The sequence below is a fragment of the Arachis hypogaea genome, chromosome 12 (assembly GCF_003086295.3).
Source record: "Arachis hypogaea cultivar Tifrunner chromosome 12, arahy.Tifrunner.gnm2.J5K5, whole genome shotgun sequence".
NCBI classification, from domain to species: domain Eukaryota; kingdom Viridiplantae; phylum Streptophyta; class Magnoliopsida; order Fabales; family Fabaceae; genus Arachis; species Arachis hypogaea.
This window is the reverse complement of record NC_092047.1, coordinates 36,386,971-36,406,969: the sequence shown is the minus strand read 5'-3', so window position 1 is coordinate 36,406,969 and position 19,999 is coordinate 36,386,971. Positions and strand designations below refer to the sequence as shown.

Here is a 19,999-nt window from a genome sequence, read left to right as displayed (position 1 = left end):
AAAGTTGAGGCTATGACCCTACTTGCAACTACTAAGTACAACACGAGTTCTTCCCCTAGAACAGGTCAGGTGAGTATTGGTGGCTGACTCAGAAAGTTTTTGAAGTCTTGAAAAGTTTGCTCGCATTTCTGAGTACATTCAAATTGGCGTCCTTTCTTAAGTATTGAGAAAAGCGATAGAGATTTCAAGGCTGATCCCGCCAAGAATCTGGATAGGGCTGCTAACCTTCCATTTAATGGTTGGACTTCCTTGAGACAGGTCGAGCTTTTTATCTCGAGAATTGCTTTGCATTTGTCCGGGTTGGCTTTGATGCCCTTTTGGGTGAGCATAAAGCCTAGGAACTTCCTAGCTTCTACTGCAAAGGTACATTTTGAGGGATTTAGTCTCATCCCGTGTTTTCTAATTGTGTTGAATACCTCAGACAAGTCGGCCAAGAGGGTGGCATCCTCTTTTGTTTTGACAAGCATGTCGTCAATGTAGACTTCCACCAAGTTACCGAGGTGAGATGAAAACACCTTATTCATTAGCCGTTGATAGGTGGCTCCAATATTTTTAATCCAAAAGGCATTACTGCATAACAATAGTTGCCCTTTGGGGTGATAAAAGGAGGTCTTTTCTTAGTCCAACTTATACATCGAGATTTGATTGTACCCCAAGTATGTATCCATAAAAGACAAGTATCGATACCCTGAAACTGAATCCAGCAAGGTATCAATGTTGGGAAGTGGGTATGGGTCTTTAGACAAGCTTTATTGAGGTAGGTATAATCGACACACATTCTCTACTTTTTGTGCTATTTTTTCACGAGTACCACGTTAGCTAGCAACAAAGGGTATTTCACCGCTCTTGTGAATTTGACTTCTAATAAAGCTTGTACTTGCTCTTCCACAACTTGTGCTCTTTCAAGGCCAAGCTTTCGTCATATTTGTTGAACAAGTCGTGAGTCGGGGTAGACAGCAAGCTTGTAACTCATGAGGTCAGGGTGTATCCCAGACATGTCAGAGGCTTTCCAAGCAAAGAGGTCAGAGTTTTGATGTACGAGCTTAACGAGATCTATTTTTAATCTTTATCCAGGTTAGCTCCTATGCTTGTTATTTTCTTTGCTTGATCTCCGATTTCAACCTCTTCGGTCTTTCCACTAAGTTGCGGTCGTAGTTTTTCTCGAGCTCGGACACACCCAGTTCAATGGTATTGACTTCTTTTTCCTTGATAGTTTCCCATAGATTCAAGCATTCATTATAGCATTTTCGTGCCGACTTCTAATCTCCTCTTATGGTAGCAATTTTCTCTGATGTCGGGAATTTCATGCAGAGATGAGGAGTGAAAACGACCATAGCTAGTCAGTTCAAAGTTGTCCGACCTATCAATGCATTGTATGCTGATGCCATGTCAACCACAATGTAGTCTATATTCAAAGTTTTGGACTTCAACCCCTTACCAAAAGCGGTATGCAAGGAGATGAAACCGAGATGTCAAATGGTCATGTCTTCTAACCCAAAAAGATTGTCGGGATAGAATCTTAATTCTTTTTCTTCTAGCCCTAGCTTGTTAAAAGTAGGTTTGGATAAGATCTCAGCCGAGCTCCCCTGATCTACTAGAGTTATGTAGAGATTTGCATTGGCAAGTATCATTGTAATCACAACAGGATCGTCATGCCCTGGGGTTACTCCTTAAGCATCTTCCTTGGTGAATGAGATTGTGGGTAAATGGAAATTTCATATTTTTCACCGACTTGATAGACTTGTTTTAGATGTCTTTTACGAGAAGATTTAGTTACCTCTCCTCTTGCAAATCCTCTAACTATCATGTGAATGTGCCTATCAGGGGTTTGTGATGGCCAATCTCGTCGACCTCTATCTTTATCACCCCTCTTCCTTTTTCCTGGATTGTCTGATCTCTCTACAAAATATCTTTCTAACGACCTTCTCTGACCAGTTTTTCTATCACATTTTTCAAGTCGTAGGAATCATTGGTGAAATGCTCATATAGTTTGTGATACTCACAGTATTCCGTGCGATTTCCAGCATTCTTATTCTTGATGGGATGAGGGCCTGTGAGTTTTTCAGTGTGGCAAATCTCCCTGTAGATGTCGACAAGAAAAACTCTGAGCGGGATGTAATTATGGTATCTTCTGGGCTTGTCCGAGTTCTATTCATCCTTTTTCTTTGCTTCTTTATCTTTATCTCGAGCTTGATAAGGAATGTTTTACTTTGGAATTGGCTCTCTAAGTCGGGAATTCTCCTCCACGTTGATGTATTTTTTTGCCCGTTCTTGTACTTTATACAGAGAGGTCAGATGTCGCTTGGATATAGATTGAGGAAATGACCCTTCTCTGAGGTCGTTAACCAAACCCATTATCACTGCTTCTACGGATAAATTTTGAATCTTTAAGCAAGCTTTGTTGAACCTTTCCATATAAGCTCGGAGAGTTTTTCCAACTTCTTGTTTAACCCTTAGGAGACTTGGAGCATGCTTGACTTTGTCCTATTGAATTGAGAATCTGGTGAGGAACTTCCTTGCCAGATTGTCAAAACAGGTTATTGACCTAGGTGCTAAGCTATCAAACCACTTCATTGCTGCTTTGGTTAATGTCTTCAAAAAGCCTTGCAACGGGTTGCATCGGACACGTCGGCCAGGCACATCCGAATTTTGAAGTTACTGAGGTGGTGTCTTAGGTCGGTTGTTTCGTCATAGAGGTCCATGTTGGGGCTTTTAAAATTTATGGGGACCGTAGCTCGCATGATCTCTTCTATGAATGGATCTTCTTTCCAAAAGGGCTTTCCTCCTGATCAGCACGGTTGCTCCGACTTCGAAGGTCGACCTCGAGTTTCAAGAGCTTTTCTTCTAGTTCTCTTTGTCAGTGTACCTCATTTCACAATTCTCTTTTAGCTTCTCTTTGTCGCTCGGTCTCCTGTTCAAGTAGCTCTAATCGGCTTTGGTACCCATGTACGAGTCCCATGATCTCGGTTAGATGCGGGGGCTCTTCATTCTTTAGTGGATATATTTCTGAATTGATTCTCCTTGGTGGATGATTTTCCAATGTTCCCTCCCCATTAGGACCACTCGCTTTTATCATGTCGTGGAGGTATCATAAGTGCTCGGTCATCAATATGAGGTTCTAGTTTCAACTCAGACGTCGTGTGACCGTCTTCAAACTGATTATCTACCGTGATTGGATTTAAACTTCTAGGTCCCTAGCAATGGCGCCAATATTCCAAAGATTACCTGAAACTGGATTGCTTTTGGACCTGAACGTGAGGTCCAAACACCTTTTAAGGCAGCGTCCGACTTCTGCTGGTGCCGAAGTGCCACCGTCCAAATTTCTTGTGAGGAGGTGAGGGTGGTACCTACAAGGGACTTCGATACTTAAGTTAGCAAGGGTTTAAAGCAGGTTTTTAGTAGATTAGGTTCTGAATATACCAAAGGATGTTAGTTTATCTATAGTAGAATAGATAATCACCTCTTAGAGTTGTTTCATCTTTAATGATGGATGATCATTCCTTTTTTCTAGGAAAGTTGTTGAGATCTCCCTTCTAGATGAGTGAGAGATATCTTAAGAGTTGCTTACTTATTTAGATAAGTATGGTTGTACTGCTATCGCCGTGTCCGACTCTGTGAGATCGGCTAGGAGTGAATGAGGTCAAACCTCTTAAGTAGACCATTATTTATTTTAGGCCTGGCTATATTTATGGGACAGGTATGAACAATTGTGTTACATAAAAAATGGTTAAAAATGCGGCTTATTAACACTCAACAGTTTTGAATGTATTTTGTTTTTAAAATACTCAATATTGTAGAATTCTTTTTTTTTTGTATTTATCTTATTTTATACATTCAGATGACATACATTATTTTACTATTAGACATAATATAAGACTCATTTCAGATGAATTTTACATTTTGTTTAACAATAAATTAAAAAAGTTTAATAATCAAATTCGTTTCTGAAAGATCAAAACGTAAGTCAAATTAGTCCTTAAAAAATTTTTTTTAGTCGTATTAGTCCTTGAAAGATAAAACGTAAGTCAAATTAGTCCTTCCGTTAGTTAGATAATGACGTGTTACGTTAAGTGCCACGTGGCATGATGACATGGTAGGTTAATGCCACGTGTCACTTGATATGTAAAAAAGTTATTTACAATCAAAATAGTCCCTGAAAATCCAAACGTAAGTAATTTTCATCCCAAAAATTTTAAAAATTAATCAAATTAGTCCTTATATAATTTTTTTTATTTTTTCTTTATAATATTAAATTTAAATAAGGACTAATTTGATAAAAAAATATTTTAAATTTAATATTATGAAAAAAATAAAAAAAATTTATATAAGGACTAATTTGATTAATTTTTAAAATTTTAGGGATGAAAATGACTTACGTTTTGACTTTCAGTAGAGACTATTTTGTAGGGGTGTCCATGGATCGGATCGTATCCGCAGATCCGCGGTAAATATCCGCATCTGATCTGAAAATTGCGGATATGATCCAATCCGCAAATTGATCGGATCGGATCGGATCCGATCCGATCCGCACTCTTTGCAGATCGGATCGCGGATATCTGCTCTACATCCGCGTATCCGATCCGCGGATCCGCATATCCGCACTATAATAATTAAAAAATAAATAAATATATATATGTTTGGTATTATATTTACTTGTTGTATGTTTTAGTTAGTAATTATTATTCATATATTGTATTATTTTATTTTTTTTATTTAGAGAGAGTTTGATTAAAAATATTTTAGGAATAAATAAGTTTAAAAGTATGAAAGAAATATTTTTATCGAATTTTTTTAGATAGAAATATGATTAAAAAGAGAAGGTTTAATTATGCGGATATATCCGATATCCGATCCGCAAATGTGCGGATCGGATCGGATCGGATCCGGCACTAAAACATGCGGATATCATATCCGATCCGATCCGATGGAAATTGTGCGGATCGGATCGAATTTTCGGCCATATCCGATCCGATCCGATCCGCGGACACCCCTACTATTTTTATTATAAATGATTTTTTTATATGTCAATTGACAAATGGCGTGCTAGGTGTCAATGACCTGACACATCAACCAATCATCTTGTGACACATGACATTAAGCTACCATGTCATCATTCCATGTGGCACTTAATGTGACACGTCATTGTCTAACTAACGGAAGGATCAGTTTGACTTACGTTTTATAGGACTAATATGACTAAAAAAATATTTTGAGGATTAATTTGAATTATTAATATTTAAAAGTAAAAAATAAAGGAAAAGTATGGAAAGCTAATAGAATATTTGTACAATGCATATAATAGAGGTTTAGAGAGTATTAGAGATATAGCTATTAGTGTTGAATTCCAAAATTAACTTAAGCTTGACTCAAAAATAAAATATAATATTAAATTATTAAATTAAAAATATATTAATTAAAAATAATAATAATAATAATAAATAATAAATTCTGTTGTGAAATAAAAGATATATATAATAGAGATGTACAAATAGAAGACTCTAGTATTAAAATAATTAGTCCAATAATAATTTATATATATATAATAATATTATATGTTGTAATGTGTATATATATACAAAGATAGAAAGAAGTATTAAAAATAAAGAGAGAGAGAATCGCATCTGTTTATTGTTGCAATCTCAATATAATAAAGATGGTTAATATTGCTATTAATATTATATGTAAAGAGTAATAGAAAATAGAATTTAAAATACTTATAAAATAAAAGAAGAGAAAGAATTGTAGTAGAAATATAAGAAGAAGAGTATTTGATTGCAGCATAAAATAAGATTGATTTGTATGAAAAGGAAGGGAGAATAGTATTTTGTTATTGCTTGTAGTGTATTTCCATTCAGAGGCTTAAGCCTCTATTTATACACGTACATGAGAAAGCTTTTCAAGTTCATATTAAATGTGGTCTTCTAAGTCATCCTTGAGAAACTACACCTCATGGAAAATGGGCATCCACGTAAGGTGTGATAGAATCCTTATCACAACACTCCCCCTTGGATGACCATTTAGGATTATTGCCTCGTTAAAACCTTACTAAAGAAAAACCCAGTGGGAAAAAAACCTTAGTGAAGGAAAAAGAGTACAATATCCTTTAATGATGGGGCTGCCTCATTAAAAACCTTGTCAAGAAAAACCCAATGGGAAAAAAAACTTGACCAAGGAAAAAAGAGTACAGTCTCCCCCTCTTGCCGACATCATTTAATGTCTCGAAATCGGCGCATCCCAATCTTATGTACCAATCTTTCAAAGGAGGATTTTGGGAGTGACTTTGTAAATAAATCTGCCAGATTGTCACTTGAACGGATCTGTTGGACATCAATTGTCCCTTGATTTTGAAGATCATGAGTGAAGAAGAATTTGGGAGAAATATGCTTTGTTCTATCACCTTTGATGTATCCACCCTTAAGTTGAGCAATGCATGCTGTATTATCTTCAAACAGGACAGTTGGAGCTATCTTATGATCAATTAGTCCACATGATGACAGAATATATTGAATCAGACTCCTCAGCCAAAAACACTCGCGACTAGCTTCATGAATCGCCAGTATTTCAGCATGATTAGAGGAGGTTGCTGCTATCGTCTGTTTCGTGGACTTCCATGATATAGCTATACCACCATATGTGAATAGGTATCCTGTTTGAGACCTCCCTTTATGTGGATCAGACAGGTATCCGGCATCTGCATAGCCAACTAGTTGTGACTTGGATCCATAGGGATAAAACAATCCCATATCAACCGTTCCATGAAGATATCGAAAAATTTGTTTGATTCCACTCCAATGTCTTCTGGTTGGAGAGGAACTATACCTTGCTAGTAAATTCACCGCGAATGATATGTCAGGTCGCGTATTATTAGCAAGATACATTAGCGCTCCAATGGCACTAAGATATGGTACTTCAGGACCAAGGATATCTTCATTTTCTTCTTTAGGACGGAATTGATCCTTTTTCACATCTAAAGATCTTACAATCATTGGGGTACTTAATGGATGTGACTTATCCATGTAAAATCTTTTCAAGATCTTTTCTGTGTATGTTGTTTGATGAATAAAGATCCCACTTTTTATATGCTCGATCTGTAGGCCGAGACAAAACTTAGTCTTTCCAAGATCTTTCATCTCAAACTCTTCTTTTAGAGTTTTTATAATTGTTGGAATCTCTTCAGGAGTCCCAATGATATTTAAATCATCAACGTACACAGCAATTATAATGAATCCGGATGCAGATTTCTTTATGAAAACACACGGGCAGATATCATCATTCTTGAATCCGTTTTTGGTCAGATACTCAGTAAGACGATTATACCACATTCGTCCAGATTGCTTTAGACCATATAAAGATCTTTGCAATTTGACTGAGTATAACCCTTGCGAATATTCATTGGATGGTTTAGATATCTTTAGTCCTTCAGGGACTTTCATATAGATATCCCGATCTAATGAGCCGTACAAATAGGCTGTTACCACATCCATTAAATGCATATGCAGTTTATGATATGCAGATAAACTGACCAAATAACGCAATGTTATCGCATCCACTACAGGGGAATACGTTTCTTCATAATCTATACCGGGCCTTTGTGAAAAACCTTGTGCCACAAGTCGGGCTTTGTAGCGCACAACTTCATTTTTCTCATTTCGTTTTCTCACAAATACCCATTTGTATCCAACAGGTTTTACATCTGCAGGTGTACGGACTACAGGTCCAAAGACTTCACGTTTTGCAAGTGAGTCTAATTCAGCCTTCATGGCTGCTTCCCATTTTGGCCAATCATTTCTTTGTCGACATTTTTCGACTGATCTTGGCTCAAGATCCTTACTTTCATGCATGATATCTAATGCCACATTATATGCAAATATTTCATTGACAATTGTCTTATTTCGGTCCCATTTCTCTCCTGTAAAGACATAATTTATCGAGATCTCGTCATTTTCACAATTTTCAGGTACCTGAACGTCTTCTGGCGTTATATCAGAATTTTGGACAACTGCGGGTGTCTCTACTATGTCTTTTTCAACAGGAATAGTATTTACCTCTTTTCTCTTTCGAGGATTTCTATCTTTAGAACCGACAGGCCTGCCACGCTTCTAGCGTGTATTTGCTTCAGTGGCTATTTTTCCTACTGGGACATCAATTCGAATTGGGACATTTTCCGCCCTGCCACGCTTCTGGCGTGAATTCGCTTCAGTAGCTACTTGTCCTACTGGGACATCAATTCGAATTGGGGCATTTTCCGCTGGTATATAAGATTTGGTTATCCTCTTTGTATCGGAAAATGCATCAGGCAATTCATTTGCTATTCTTTGCAAATGTACAATCTTTTGAACTTCTAGTTCACATTGCGCTGATCGAGGATCTAAATGCATCAACGATGATGCATTCCAATTAAGTTCCTTTTCAGGAAACTTATTCTCTCCCCCTAATGTTGGAAATTTTGATTCATCAAAATGACAATCGGCAAACCGGGCTTTAAACACATCACCAGTTTGTATCTCAAGATACCTCACTATAGAGGGAGAATCATATCCAACATATATCCCCAATTTTCTTTGGGGTCCCATTTTGGTGCGATTAGGTGGTGCAATGGGAACATATATCGCACACCCAAATATTCTTAAATGGGAAACATTTGGCTGCTGGCCAAAAGCTAATTGTATATGAGAGAATTGATGATAACTCGTTGGCCTCAAACGAATAAGTGCTGCGGCATGTAAAATAGCATGCCCCCAAACCGAGGTTGGGAGATTTGTTCTCATAAGCAAGGGTCTAGCAATTAATTGGAGGCGCTTAATAAGTGATTCTGCTAACCCATTTTGTGTGTGAACATAAGCTACTGGATGTTCAACACTTATTCCATTAGCCATACAATAAGTATCAAAAGCTTGGGAAGTAAATTCACCAGCATTATCAAGACGAATTGCTTTAATTGGATTTTCTGGAAATTGTGCTTTTAATCGAATAATTTGAGCCAGTAATCTCGCAAACGCCAGGTTGCGAGAAGATAATAAGCACACATGTGACCATCTCGAAGATGCGTCTATCAGGACCATAAAATATCTAAAAGATCCACATGGTGGATGAATAGGTCCACATATATCACCTTGAATCCTTTCTAGGAATTCAGGGGACTCAAATCCAATCTTTACTGGTGATGGCCTTAAAATTAATTTCCCTTGAGAACATGCAGCACAACAAAATTCACTAGATTTAAGAATCTTCTGGTTCTTTAGTGAATGTCCATGAGAGTTTTCAATAATTCTTCTCATCATGGTTGTTCCCGGATGACCCAATCGTTCGTGCCAAGTTATGAACTCATTTGAGTTAGTAAACTTCTGGTTTACAGTGGCATGTGATTCAATTGCACTAATCTTGGTATAATACAACCCAGATGAAAGTGAGGGTAATTTTTCTAATATAACTTTCTTATTTGAATCATGAGTTGTTATACATAAATACTCATGATTTCCCTCATTCATCGTCTCAACATGATATCCATTTCGGCGAATATCTTTGAAACTCAACAAGTTTCTCAGAGACTTGGTAGATAATAGTGCATTATTTATTATAAATTTTGTTCCTCCAGGAAACAAAATTATAGCTCTTCCGGAGCCTTCTATCACATTGCCTGAGCCAATAATAGTGTTAACATATTCCTCTTTTGGCACAAGATGGGTAAAATATATATCACTTTTGAGAATAGTGTGCGAACTTGCACTATCCGCAAGGCATACATCTTCATTACATATCCTTACCATTCTCTTCAAAAACAAATAATAATAAAATGAGTAGTATGCACAGTTAAATTGAATACTTGATCAGAATTATTTTCTAAGAAACACTGTACATAAAATAATGTCATATACCAAAATTTTATTTTAAAATTTGACACAATTAATAATTTCAAAATTCATAAATATTAATATTTCATTATTTATGTACATCACATTTGAAACTTAAATACATAGAAAATAAAACTTTAACAATAAATTTTTTACATTATTTATTTACATAGATACTTCACAATTTCACATATTAAACTATTCCATCATTGATCAAATGGCCAATATTTCCTTCAGGGTCCTCAAAGAAATCAGATACATCATAATGAGTGGTGGAGTTCTCAGCATCATTTGAAACAAAATTTGTTTCCTTTCCTTTGTCGTTCTTTTTCAAAGATGCCTGGTAAAGATCGACTAGGTGCCTTGGGGTACGACAGGTACGTGACCAATGGCCCTTTCCACCACAGCGGAAACACTTCTCCTCGGTTGATTTATTCTGCCCGATATTCTTTTCTTTGTCCCACTTCTGGTGAGATCCTCTCTTTTGAACATAATTCTTTTTCCTTCCATAATTTTTCTTGTTATTAAAAGCTTGCCATTTACCTCTTCTGGGGTAATGATTTGTCGCATTTACTTCAGGAAATGGGGCGGCGCCAGCTGGGCGCGCTTCATGATTTTTCAATAACAACTCATTGTTGCGTTCGGCAACAAGAAGGCAAGAAATTAACTCAGAATATTTCTTAAACCCTTTCTCTCGATACTGCTGCTGCAGGAGCACATTCGAGGCATGGAAGGTTGAGAAAGTTTTCTCCAACATATCATGATCAGTTATTTTTTCCCCACACAATTTCATTCGTGAGGTGATCCGAAACATTGCAGAATTATATTTATTTATAGATTTAAAATCTTGTAAACGCAAATACGTCCATTCATACCGGGCTTGAGGAAGTATCACCGTTTTCTGATGATTGTACCTTTCTTCAAGGTCTTTCCAAAGATCTGCAGGATCTTTTAATGTAAGATATTCATTTTTCAATCCTTCGTCAAGATGACGACGGAGAAAAATCATGGCTTTGGCTTTATCCTTCTGGGATGCATTATTTTCAGCCTTAATGGTATCTCCAAGATCCATTGAATCAAGATGGATTTCAGCATCTAGTATCCATGATAAATAATTGTTTCCAGATATGTCAAGAGCATTGAATTCAAGATGAGACAATTTTGACATAATGAAAATTTGTTACCTGAGTCTTCCTAAAAATTTGATCAGAGTCTCGTGCTGATAACGTGTTGTGAAATAAAAGATATATATAATAGAGATGTACAAATAGAAGACTCTAGTATTAAAATAATTAGTCCAATAATAATTTATATATATATAATAATATTATATGTTGTAATGTGTATATATATACAAAGATAGAAAGAAGTATTAAAAATAAAGAGAGAGAGAATCGCATCTGTTTATTGTTGCAATCTCAATATAATAAAGATGGTTAATATTGCTATTAATATTATATGTAAAGAGTAATAGAAAATAGAATTTAAAATACTTATAAAATAAAAGAAGAGAAAGAATTGTAGTAGAAATATAAGAAGAAGAGTATTTGATTGCAGCATAAAATAAGATTGATTTGTATGAAAAGGAAGGGAGAATAGTATTTTGTTATTGCTTGTAGTGTATTTCCATTCAGAGGCTTAAGCCTCTATTTATACACGTACATGAGAAAGCTTTTCAAGTTCATATTAAATGTGGTCTTCTAAGTCATTCTTGAGAAACTACACCTCATGAAAAATAGGCATCCACGTAAGGTGTGATAGAATCCTTATCACAACAAATTCTAACTTCCCTTTAATATTTCTGATAGAAAAATATATCGTCATTGATGACACATGTTAATCCACATTTTGAATGTAGACACAATACTGCGTCAGAATCAGAAATACAAGCTCACTATAAATACCTGAACACACCACTTCAATTTTACTGATACACACCTCATTCTGGAATCTTCCCATCAGAATCAGTGTTTCACCGCCAAGTATTTTCTTTCTCTCAATGGCAACTGCGTATGTTTAAAATTCTCAGTAATTCTCAAATTTTCCTCTTTATCTTTGTGTTCCTTTTTATCTAATGTTCTAGCTTCCTCTCTCTCTAACCTAGTGCTCTGAAAGAGATTCTTCCACCGTCTTTGACTTCAGTATCCGATCAACCTCCTCTTTTTGATGGAACCACCAGGTCCGTTTGTCATTCTCCAATTTTTAATTTAATTTAATTTTTGTTTTGGTTCATATCGTCGTTAACTTGCCATTTTATAAATTTTATGTTTTGAAGGTTGTACACCAGTTATACTTGTCCCTTTGCACAACGTGTATGGATCACTAGAAACTACAAGGTTGTTTTATTCTCTTTGTATAATCATTTAATCATGTGTTTCATGACCTTATTCACCGTTCATCTAATGGAATTTTGTCTTTTATTTTTTATTTAAGTGAAGTTGTTAAGTGTGATCTTTCTTCATTCAACCTCTTTTCTCACATGTTTTCGCTTAGTCGGTTAAAGAGTTACGGGTAAAAAATTGCACTTACATTAAGAAAAAGTCCAAAGAGCCCACTACCCAACTCAAGTTAACCCCTTTTTATTTCTAATTTTGAAATTCGATAAATTAAGAGATTGAGGAGTTATTATTTTATTTTTTTTGGTAATAAACCTGTTTTTTAACTAGTTAGCTCTAATTAAGTACACTTAATTTAGAGGGAAAAAAATTGAGAGGATGTATCATTCCATTTGACCATTTGCATGAATAAAACATTATTTAGAGAAAAAAAATAGAAGTCTACGGAAGTCGAAAAGAGCATTATTCAATCACCAGATAGCCTTACCTAAACAGACACTAAACAAATTGGTTAGGAGTGATCTCATAACAAGTTGAGTCCAAGTGAGTGTAATGTGATGACGCCATTTGATATCATTTAATAGATCAATACTTTGTTGTTCTAAATTTTTATTTTTTTAAAAAAGCCTTACATTTATTATATACCATTATTACGTTGAGTCTTACAAGTGTGTATGTATTTTGTTTGATCTACTTTTATTATTATTATTTGTTTAATTTTTTTTCTTCTATTGGTTACAGGGACTACAAGAGAAGATCAAATTGGTTGCTATTGACCTTGGGGACAGGCCTGCTTGGTACAAGGAGAAAGTTTACCCTGAAAATAAGGTCTGTAACTAAGTAACCCAATTAGTTACAAGATAATTTAACTAATATAAATTGATTGGGGATTTTGCTTAGCTAGTTTAATTAACCCAATTTAGATATATTTACTTTCTGCTACCGGTATATATTTGCAGGTGCCATCATTGGAGCACAACGGTAAGGTCATTGGAGAAAGCCTTGATTTGATCAAATACGTAGATGCAAACTTCGAAGGCCCCTCTCTGGTTCCCAGTGTAAGAATGAGTTGCAAATATCCTTTGGATTTTATTTTCTCACTCCAAATCACTCTATATTAGTGACTACTGTTCCATCGAAATGGGTACTACGTGTATTGTATAAACGGGCGAGATCAAAAGGTACACAAATATCATTATTTGATGAAAAATAAGACATAAGAGTATCGTAATATATTAATAAAATTCAACTAGGTTTAGTATACAACAAAAATCAGTCACCAAATTGGCCACCCGCATAGAATATATGTTAGAAATACAAAATACACATTGAATATGAGCTTAACACCACATGTATTTATATACAAATCTATGGTGGCTGAGTTGGTGACTGTTTTTTGTTGTGCATATAGTAATTTTGCATAAAATTTCATATTTTATATAATAAGGTGCTATATAAAATGATAATGATAATGATAATACAATTATAGAAAGTTACTTGATATTTACAAAATTTTGTTTTTTTAATAGTAAATTCTTCAAGTTTTGATAGTTGTAATACAGGTGTTGATACGAATATGGTGCCAATTTGAAGTAAAATGATAATGATATCGATAATACAATCATAGAAAAAATATGTGATATTTACAAATTTTTTTTTATCTTAAATTCTTCGAGATTTTACAGTTATAATAAGAGTATTGATACCAATATGGGCCAACTTTGAAGTATTTATGCATCATATGTTAGTGAACTAATGATGTCAAGATGTGTTTTGTAGGATCCTGCAAAGAAGGAGTTTGGTGAGAAGCTGGTGTCTGAAGTTGATTCAGTCACCAGAGAGTTGTTCTCTGCCTTGAAAGGGGATGCTATACAACAAACAAGTAAGTGTATAACAAGTTTGTTTGATAGAGGAAAAGAGTTTTCAAATTTAAAGTGGCTCTTAAAATTGTTTGTTTTAATCAGGTTTTGTTTTTGATTCCTTGGAGAATGCTCTTGGTAAATTTGATGACGGTCCATTCTTTCTTGGTCAATTCAGTTGGGTAAGTACTGATCAATTCAAATAGTCTTCCTTCTTAATAAACTACTAAAATATAATGGTATTTAAACTATTCTATTTGCAGATAAAATAAGACTTATAAAACCCCTATAAAAGTAATAAACCTTTGACAAAAAAATACAAATGTTCTGTAATTAACCATTTTCGTCCTTTTTTTTCCTTCCTAATTTGTTGCCTTACAAAGATTGTTTAATTTACCCTGCAAGAAGTTGGACTTGATGCTAATGTTCATTAATTTTTTGCATCTGATGAAACCAACCGAGTGCAAAGTCACTGATTGATTATGTGCTTATTTGGGTGCCATTATTTTGATTAAAAAAAAATATCTTTTTTCATTTTTTTAGCGTGTTTGGCAAATTTCGAGTAGTAAAAGTACTAGAAAAATCAGAAAATATCTTTTTTGAGAAACTGTAATTTACATATTTTTTTTAAAAGATCTTTTTTCTTTAAAAAAATGTTTTTTATGTAATAAATAAACAAAAAAGTATTTTTATATTGTTATATCCAAACATAATTGATAGATAAAAATATCTTTTTGTATGAGATATCCAAACATAAAATTACTTTTACTTTTTTCAAAAGATCTTTTAAAAAAAGAATTCGAAAAAAGATTTTTTCTTAGAAGCTCACCCAAACAAACCCTATATCAAAGGCGATAGCATTATTTTTTTTCTTATTAATTTGTAAATGCATGTGACAATCAATCAGGTGGATATTGCTTATATCCCATTTATTGAAAGATTCCAAGTTGTCCTTGCTGAGGTGTTCAAGCATGACATCACTGAAGGAAGGCCTAAACTTAGAGCTTGGATTGAGGTATGCCATAATCACTTCCTTATAAAGCACACAATGGCAAATTCTCTTATTTATATGCGTAGTACTGAATTCTTCATACACAATGAATCTCCTCTGAAAAAAGTAATGGTAGTTTAATTATAAAAGTTAAAAAATTAAAGTATCGAAAAATGAACTACGTAACCCTCAATCTCATGCCTTTGTGAACATGAATGCTGCAGGAGGTAAACAAGATTGATGCTTATGCACAAACAAGGACTGATCCAAAGGAAATAGTTGAGCTTTTCAAGAAACGTTTCTTGGTAGTCCAAAATGTTATATCCACACTTGATCTATCACTATGAGTTTCAACAGTTTTGATTGATTTCTGACTGTTTCAGTCTTCTTTGCAGCCTCAGCAGTGAACATTGGATTTCAGCGAGGCATCCATTCAATAAGTGTCATTTGTGTTTAAGGGATGCATATTCAGCAAAATATTGGTGTAACTTGTTTGTTAATAAATCACAATGATGTTTATGTCAGCTGGGCTTGTGATGATACAATATTAATGTATGTTAAAATTTGATGTTAGTCTGTGGCTTGTGACCTATCATCCATAGTTTACTGAACCAGGAATTAATCTGGTAATCTGGTCATACGAATGGGTCACTGAATGGGTCACTGATTAATTGGCTAGTCACTGATTTATTATGTTTATCTGATCATAATTAAATAAAAAAATAAATAAAAATTAAAAATTAAAAATTAAAAATTAAATACATATTTTTAAAAATATATTAATGACAATTAAATATAAATTTTTAAATATAAAAATATAAATAAAATTAAAATAAAAATTAAATATATATTTTTAAAAATATATTAATGATAATTAAATATTAATTTTTAAATATAATTTACAGTGTAAAAGGAGATAATAAAATTAGTTATTAGTATAAAATATTTTTTTAATTTAAATAAATAAAAAAATTAAAAGATAATATAAATAATATTAATATATTAATATATTATATATTATGTGTTGTTATTTATTTAGTATTTATGTTAATTTATGTTTAAAATAATAATAATAAAAAATTTATTTGTGTTTTATTATATATTTATTTTTTGTTACATATATTATACATTTTTGAAGTTGTAGTAAGCGGAAGGTCTTACGATATCAGAGAACATGAAAGTGAAATATGTTAGATCAAATGAGAAGAGTAAGACGAACAACGGAACAAGTATGAAATTATTCCTTTCAATGGTTTTTTTTTTTTTCTAAGAAAACAAAATTAGAGAGCATTTTTTATGGAATTATTTTTTTTGAGAAAATTCCACTCCCTTCTCCTGCAAATGTTAAAATGACACTTCCATCCTCTCTATTTTATAAATGTATATTTACTTCCCTTCTAACTTTTAAAAAACTTCCTCTTTAATCGATTTTAAACTTTTTCTGTTAACTAATATTAACTTTATCCATTTTTAAAAAAAATTATTTTTTAAAAAAATATCCATTAACAAAAATTTTATTTTTTATTATTAAATTTTGCTTACCAAAATATCCTTTAATAAATTATTTTTTTATTGATTAAATTATATTTTTACCAAAATATTTTTAAAAAAATTAATAATTAATTTTTTATTTAATGTTAAAATAATAGATATAAATATTAAAAAATTAATAGTAAAATATAAAAAATTGTTAACAAAAATTTTGATAAAATTATAATTTAATGATTAAAAAATTATTGAAGGGTATTTTAGAAAAAAATAATATAATTATTAAATTTTTTAAAAATACAATTTAATCAATAAAAAAATAATTTATTAAAGAATATTTTGGTAAGCAAAATTTAATAATAAAAAATAAAATTTTTGTTAATGGGTATTTTTAAATTTTTTTTTCTTAAAAAATGGATAAAGTTAACATTAGTTAATACAAAAAATTTAAAATAGATTAAAGAGGAGGTTTTTCTAAAAGTTAGAAGGGAGAGAAATATACATTTATAAAATAGAGGGGAGGAGAGTGTCATTTTAACATCTTGCAGAAGAAGGGGAGGGGAGTAGAATTTTTTCTATTTTTTTTTTTTGACGTTGCATGTAGCCAATGGTTAGCCAAACTGTTCTTCAACCATGCGATGATAGCCTAACTAGTCTTGATGCACAGGTTTATATTTCAATTTTACATGTTAAATTAAAAATGATATTTTATAATTATAAATTTCTCAAATTTAGTATAACTATTATCATCGTTATTATATAATAAACGTATTGAATATGTAATTTTATCTTTATTCAAAATAAAATGCAAATAGAATTATTTGAAGTTTATAATATTTTTGAATTATAAAGAAAGACATCTGAAAAAATAAAAGCATATATAACTATAATAATAGCATATCAATTTTATACTAAATTTTATATTATAAGACTAATGAAAATTTATCCACAACCTAATATATATTTTACTAACCTCATTAGAAAAACAATTAGAAAAATAATTGGCATATGTTGTGCTCCATGTTACACATTTTATTTCGAGTCTGAAAGTGTAATTAATAAATTACTACGACAAATATTTGTACAAAAGTGTAAATAATAACATGTTACTAAAATGAAAATACTATTTTCTTACCTAAATATTATTAAAAACTTCATTGAACACGACATTTATTGTTGATGAGTTTGGATTGTTATCTTCATCTAGAATTAGAAAGTTCAGGACGTTGTGACTCTTAATTCTTGACAAAGTAACGTAAAGTTGCCCATTGGTGAATACTGATTTTGGCAAGTAACGTCTTGCATGTGATAATGATTTATCAAATAGTAAAATACCTTGATTTTTCAATGTTTTTCTCCTCATATATAGTATACTGTCGGCCAATAATGTCTAAATTGCATTCCAAATACGATTTAGTTTCTTAACACTATTAGATATCAATAGCATCACAAATAGTTTTCTCAATTGATGACCAAACCTCATTAATAGTTGCAATGATATTTTATGGTCACACGGTAGTCCCATAAAATAGAAAGCATATTGGAAGTTAGGATATGTAATTTCATTAATTGTCCTAATAGACTCATATGTTGTGTAACCTTTTTGAATAATTCACAAAATTCTCATATAGTAGATATCACATGTACCCGGTGGAACATAATTTAACCTCTCGATAAAATACTCTCTCTTACGTGGATATCATTCCCTTTCTTCTCTATCATAAATAAATTGATTTGGAAACTCAGCATATATTAAAGTTTGACATGCTTCAAATTCTTTGTTGACCTCCATCCATGCTAAGAACATCGTATCTTTTCCTTTCTCTTAATTCATGATTTTCTCAAGATTATCATCGTCTTTAAAGATGATATTTTGCTTTTCAGATAAATAAAAGGTTAATCTCATCACTGAAGGCCATCTCAGATGAATATCATAAGCCAAAATTGTCTACACAACCTCCTGTGTAGACAAATACCCATAATCATAAAATTATTTGATCTCATAATACTTTTCTTTAAGTATGCTTTATCTTTTATATTTTTAATACTAACATACCAATAATATTTAAAAAAAAATATTTATTTATCGAAAATAATTTTTTCTCAACAAATTAAAATTCTTCAAACACAAAAAAGTTTAATATTACAAAAATATTTATAATAAAATAAAATTAAAATAACAATCTAAATAAAAAATACTAAAATAAATAAATTTAAATTTATAGAATAAAATCTTGAAACAAATCTAAATAAATAAATTTACATTGAAGTCAATATTAAAATTCATAGATTTCATTTTACTCATCTAATATGTGTAGGTATTTATATTAAAAAAAGCTAATTACAACTTAAAAAATAACCAAAAAAATTTGTACGAAACTATATACATATATATTTTATATTTTAAAATTTAAAATTAAAAAATTCATAAAATTTTAAACACAATTTATAAATTATTTTTATTAAAAAAATAATTACAATTTAAAAATTAATAATTAATTAATTATTTTAATTTCATAAAGATCAAACAACGTAAAGTCTTTTTTTTAAAGTATGTTTATCTTTTATATTTTTAATATTAACAAATAAATAATAATATTTTAAATAAAAGGATAAAAAATATTTATTTTTAGTAAAAACAATTTTTTTTAACAAATTAAAATCCTTTAAGTACAAAAAAAATTTAATATTATAAAAATTTTTGTAACAAAATAAAGTTAAAATAATAATTTAAATACAAAATAATAAAATAAATAAATTCGAATATATAAAATAAAATCTTGAAACAAATTTAAATAAATAAATTTAGCTTGAAGTTAATATTAAAATTCTTAGATTTTATTTTACTCATCTATTATGTGTAAATGTTTATATTTAAAAAATAATAATTGATTATCCATCATCGACTTTTTTTAGAAATTTCATGAATCGAGACACAAAAATCCTTTTAACTGAGACATGTATTTTCCTTCCTAGAATTGACATATAAAAATCAAAGAACAAATAAAAATCGTAAATAAACGCATTTGAAATATCAATAATACAAATTAAACACTAATTAATAAAATAGCAAAAAACTCACATCTTCATCAAGGCAAATAACCATCTCAATTGAACATGGCAGTAGAGAATTTTTGTAACTCGATAGTGTCCAACTGGCTATAACCTTATCACTCGTATATGTACACACAAATTTTTAACCTCAACAATTTTATGAATGGCAACTGCCATTGGAAAAAAAGTAAAGAAATTTTAAATAAGGCAAATATGTAAAGGAAGTAATTGATTGTACTAAACAATCGAGACACAAGATAACTAAAGAATTATTGTGTGTTCATAACACGCAGCGGAAGAAAAGAAGGTAATCCTAAAGATCTATTTTGTGCTTAAATTTTATTCTAAAAATAATATATAGATCAGATTTAAATACATGTGTACGCTAGTAAAAATCACTTTCTCCTTTGATGGTACGAA

At 31.7% G+C, this 19,999-nt stretch overlaps 1 protein-coding gene across 2 annotated transcripts; it reads left to right on the top strand.

The window, feature by feature from the left end:
* Positions 1–11,673: 11,673 nt before the first annotated feature.
* Positions 11,674–15,610, top strand: LOC112727307 (glutathione S-transferase L3). 2 transcript variants are annotated; one of them, XM_025776997.3, is made up of 10 exons: positions 11,674–11,861; positions 11,956–12,030; positions 12,127–12,187; positions 12,929–13,015; positions 13,147–13,245; positions 13,967–14,069; positions 14,152–14,228; positions 14,954–15,061; positions 15,262–15,342; positions 15,433–15,610. In XM_025776997.3, exons 1-10 carry the CDS (start codon positions 11,851–11,853, stop codon positions 15,442–15,444), a joined length of 714 nt encoding a protein of 237 aa, XP_025632782.1. In that variant the 5' UTR covers positions 11,674–11,850; the 3' UTR covers positions 15,445–15,610. The 2 variants fall into 2 exon arrangements, with proteins under 2 accessions (XP_025632782.1, XP_025632780.1); XM_025776995.3 differs by having other exon boundaries at positions 15,262–15,354.
* Positions 15,611–19,999: the final 4,389 nt, after the last annotated feature.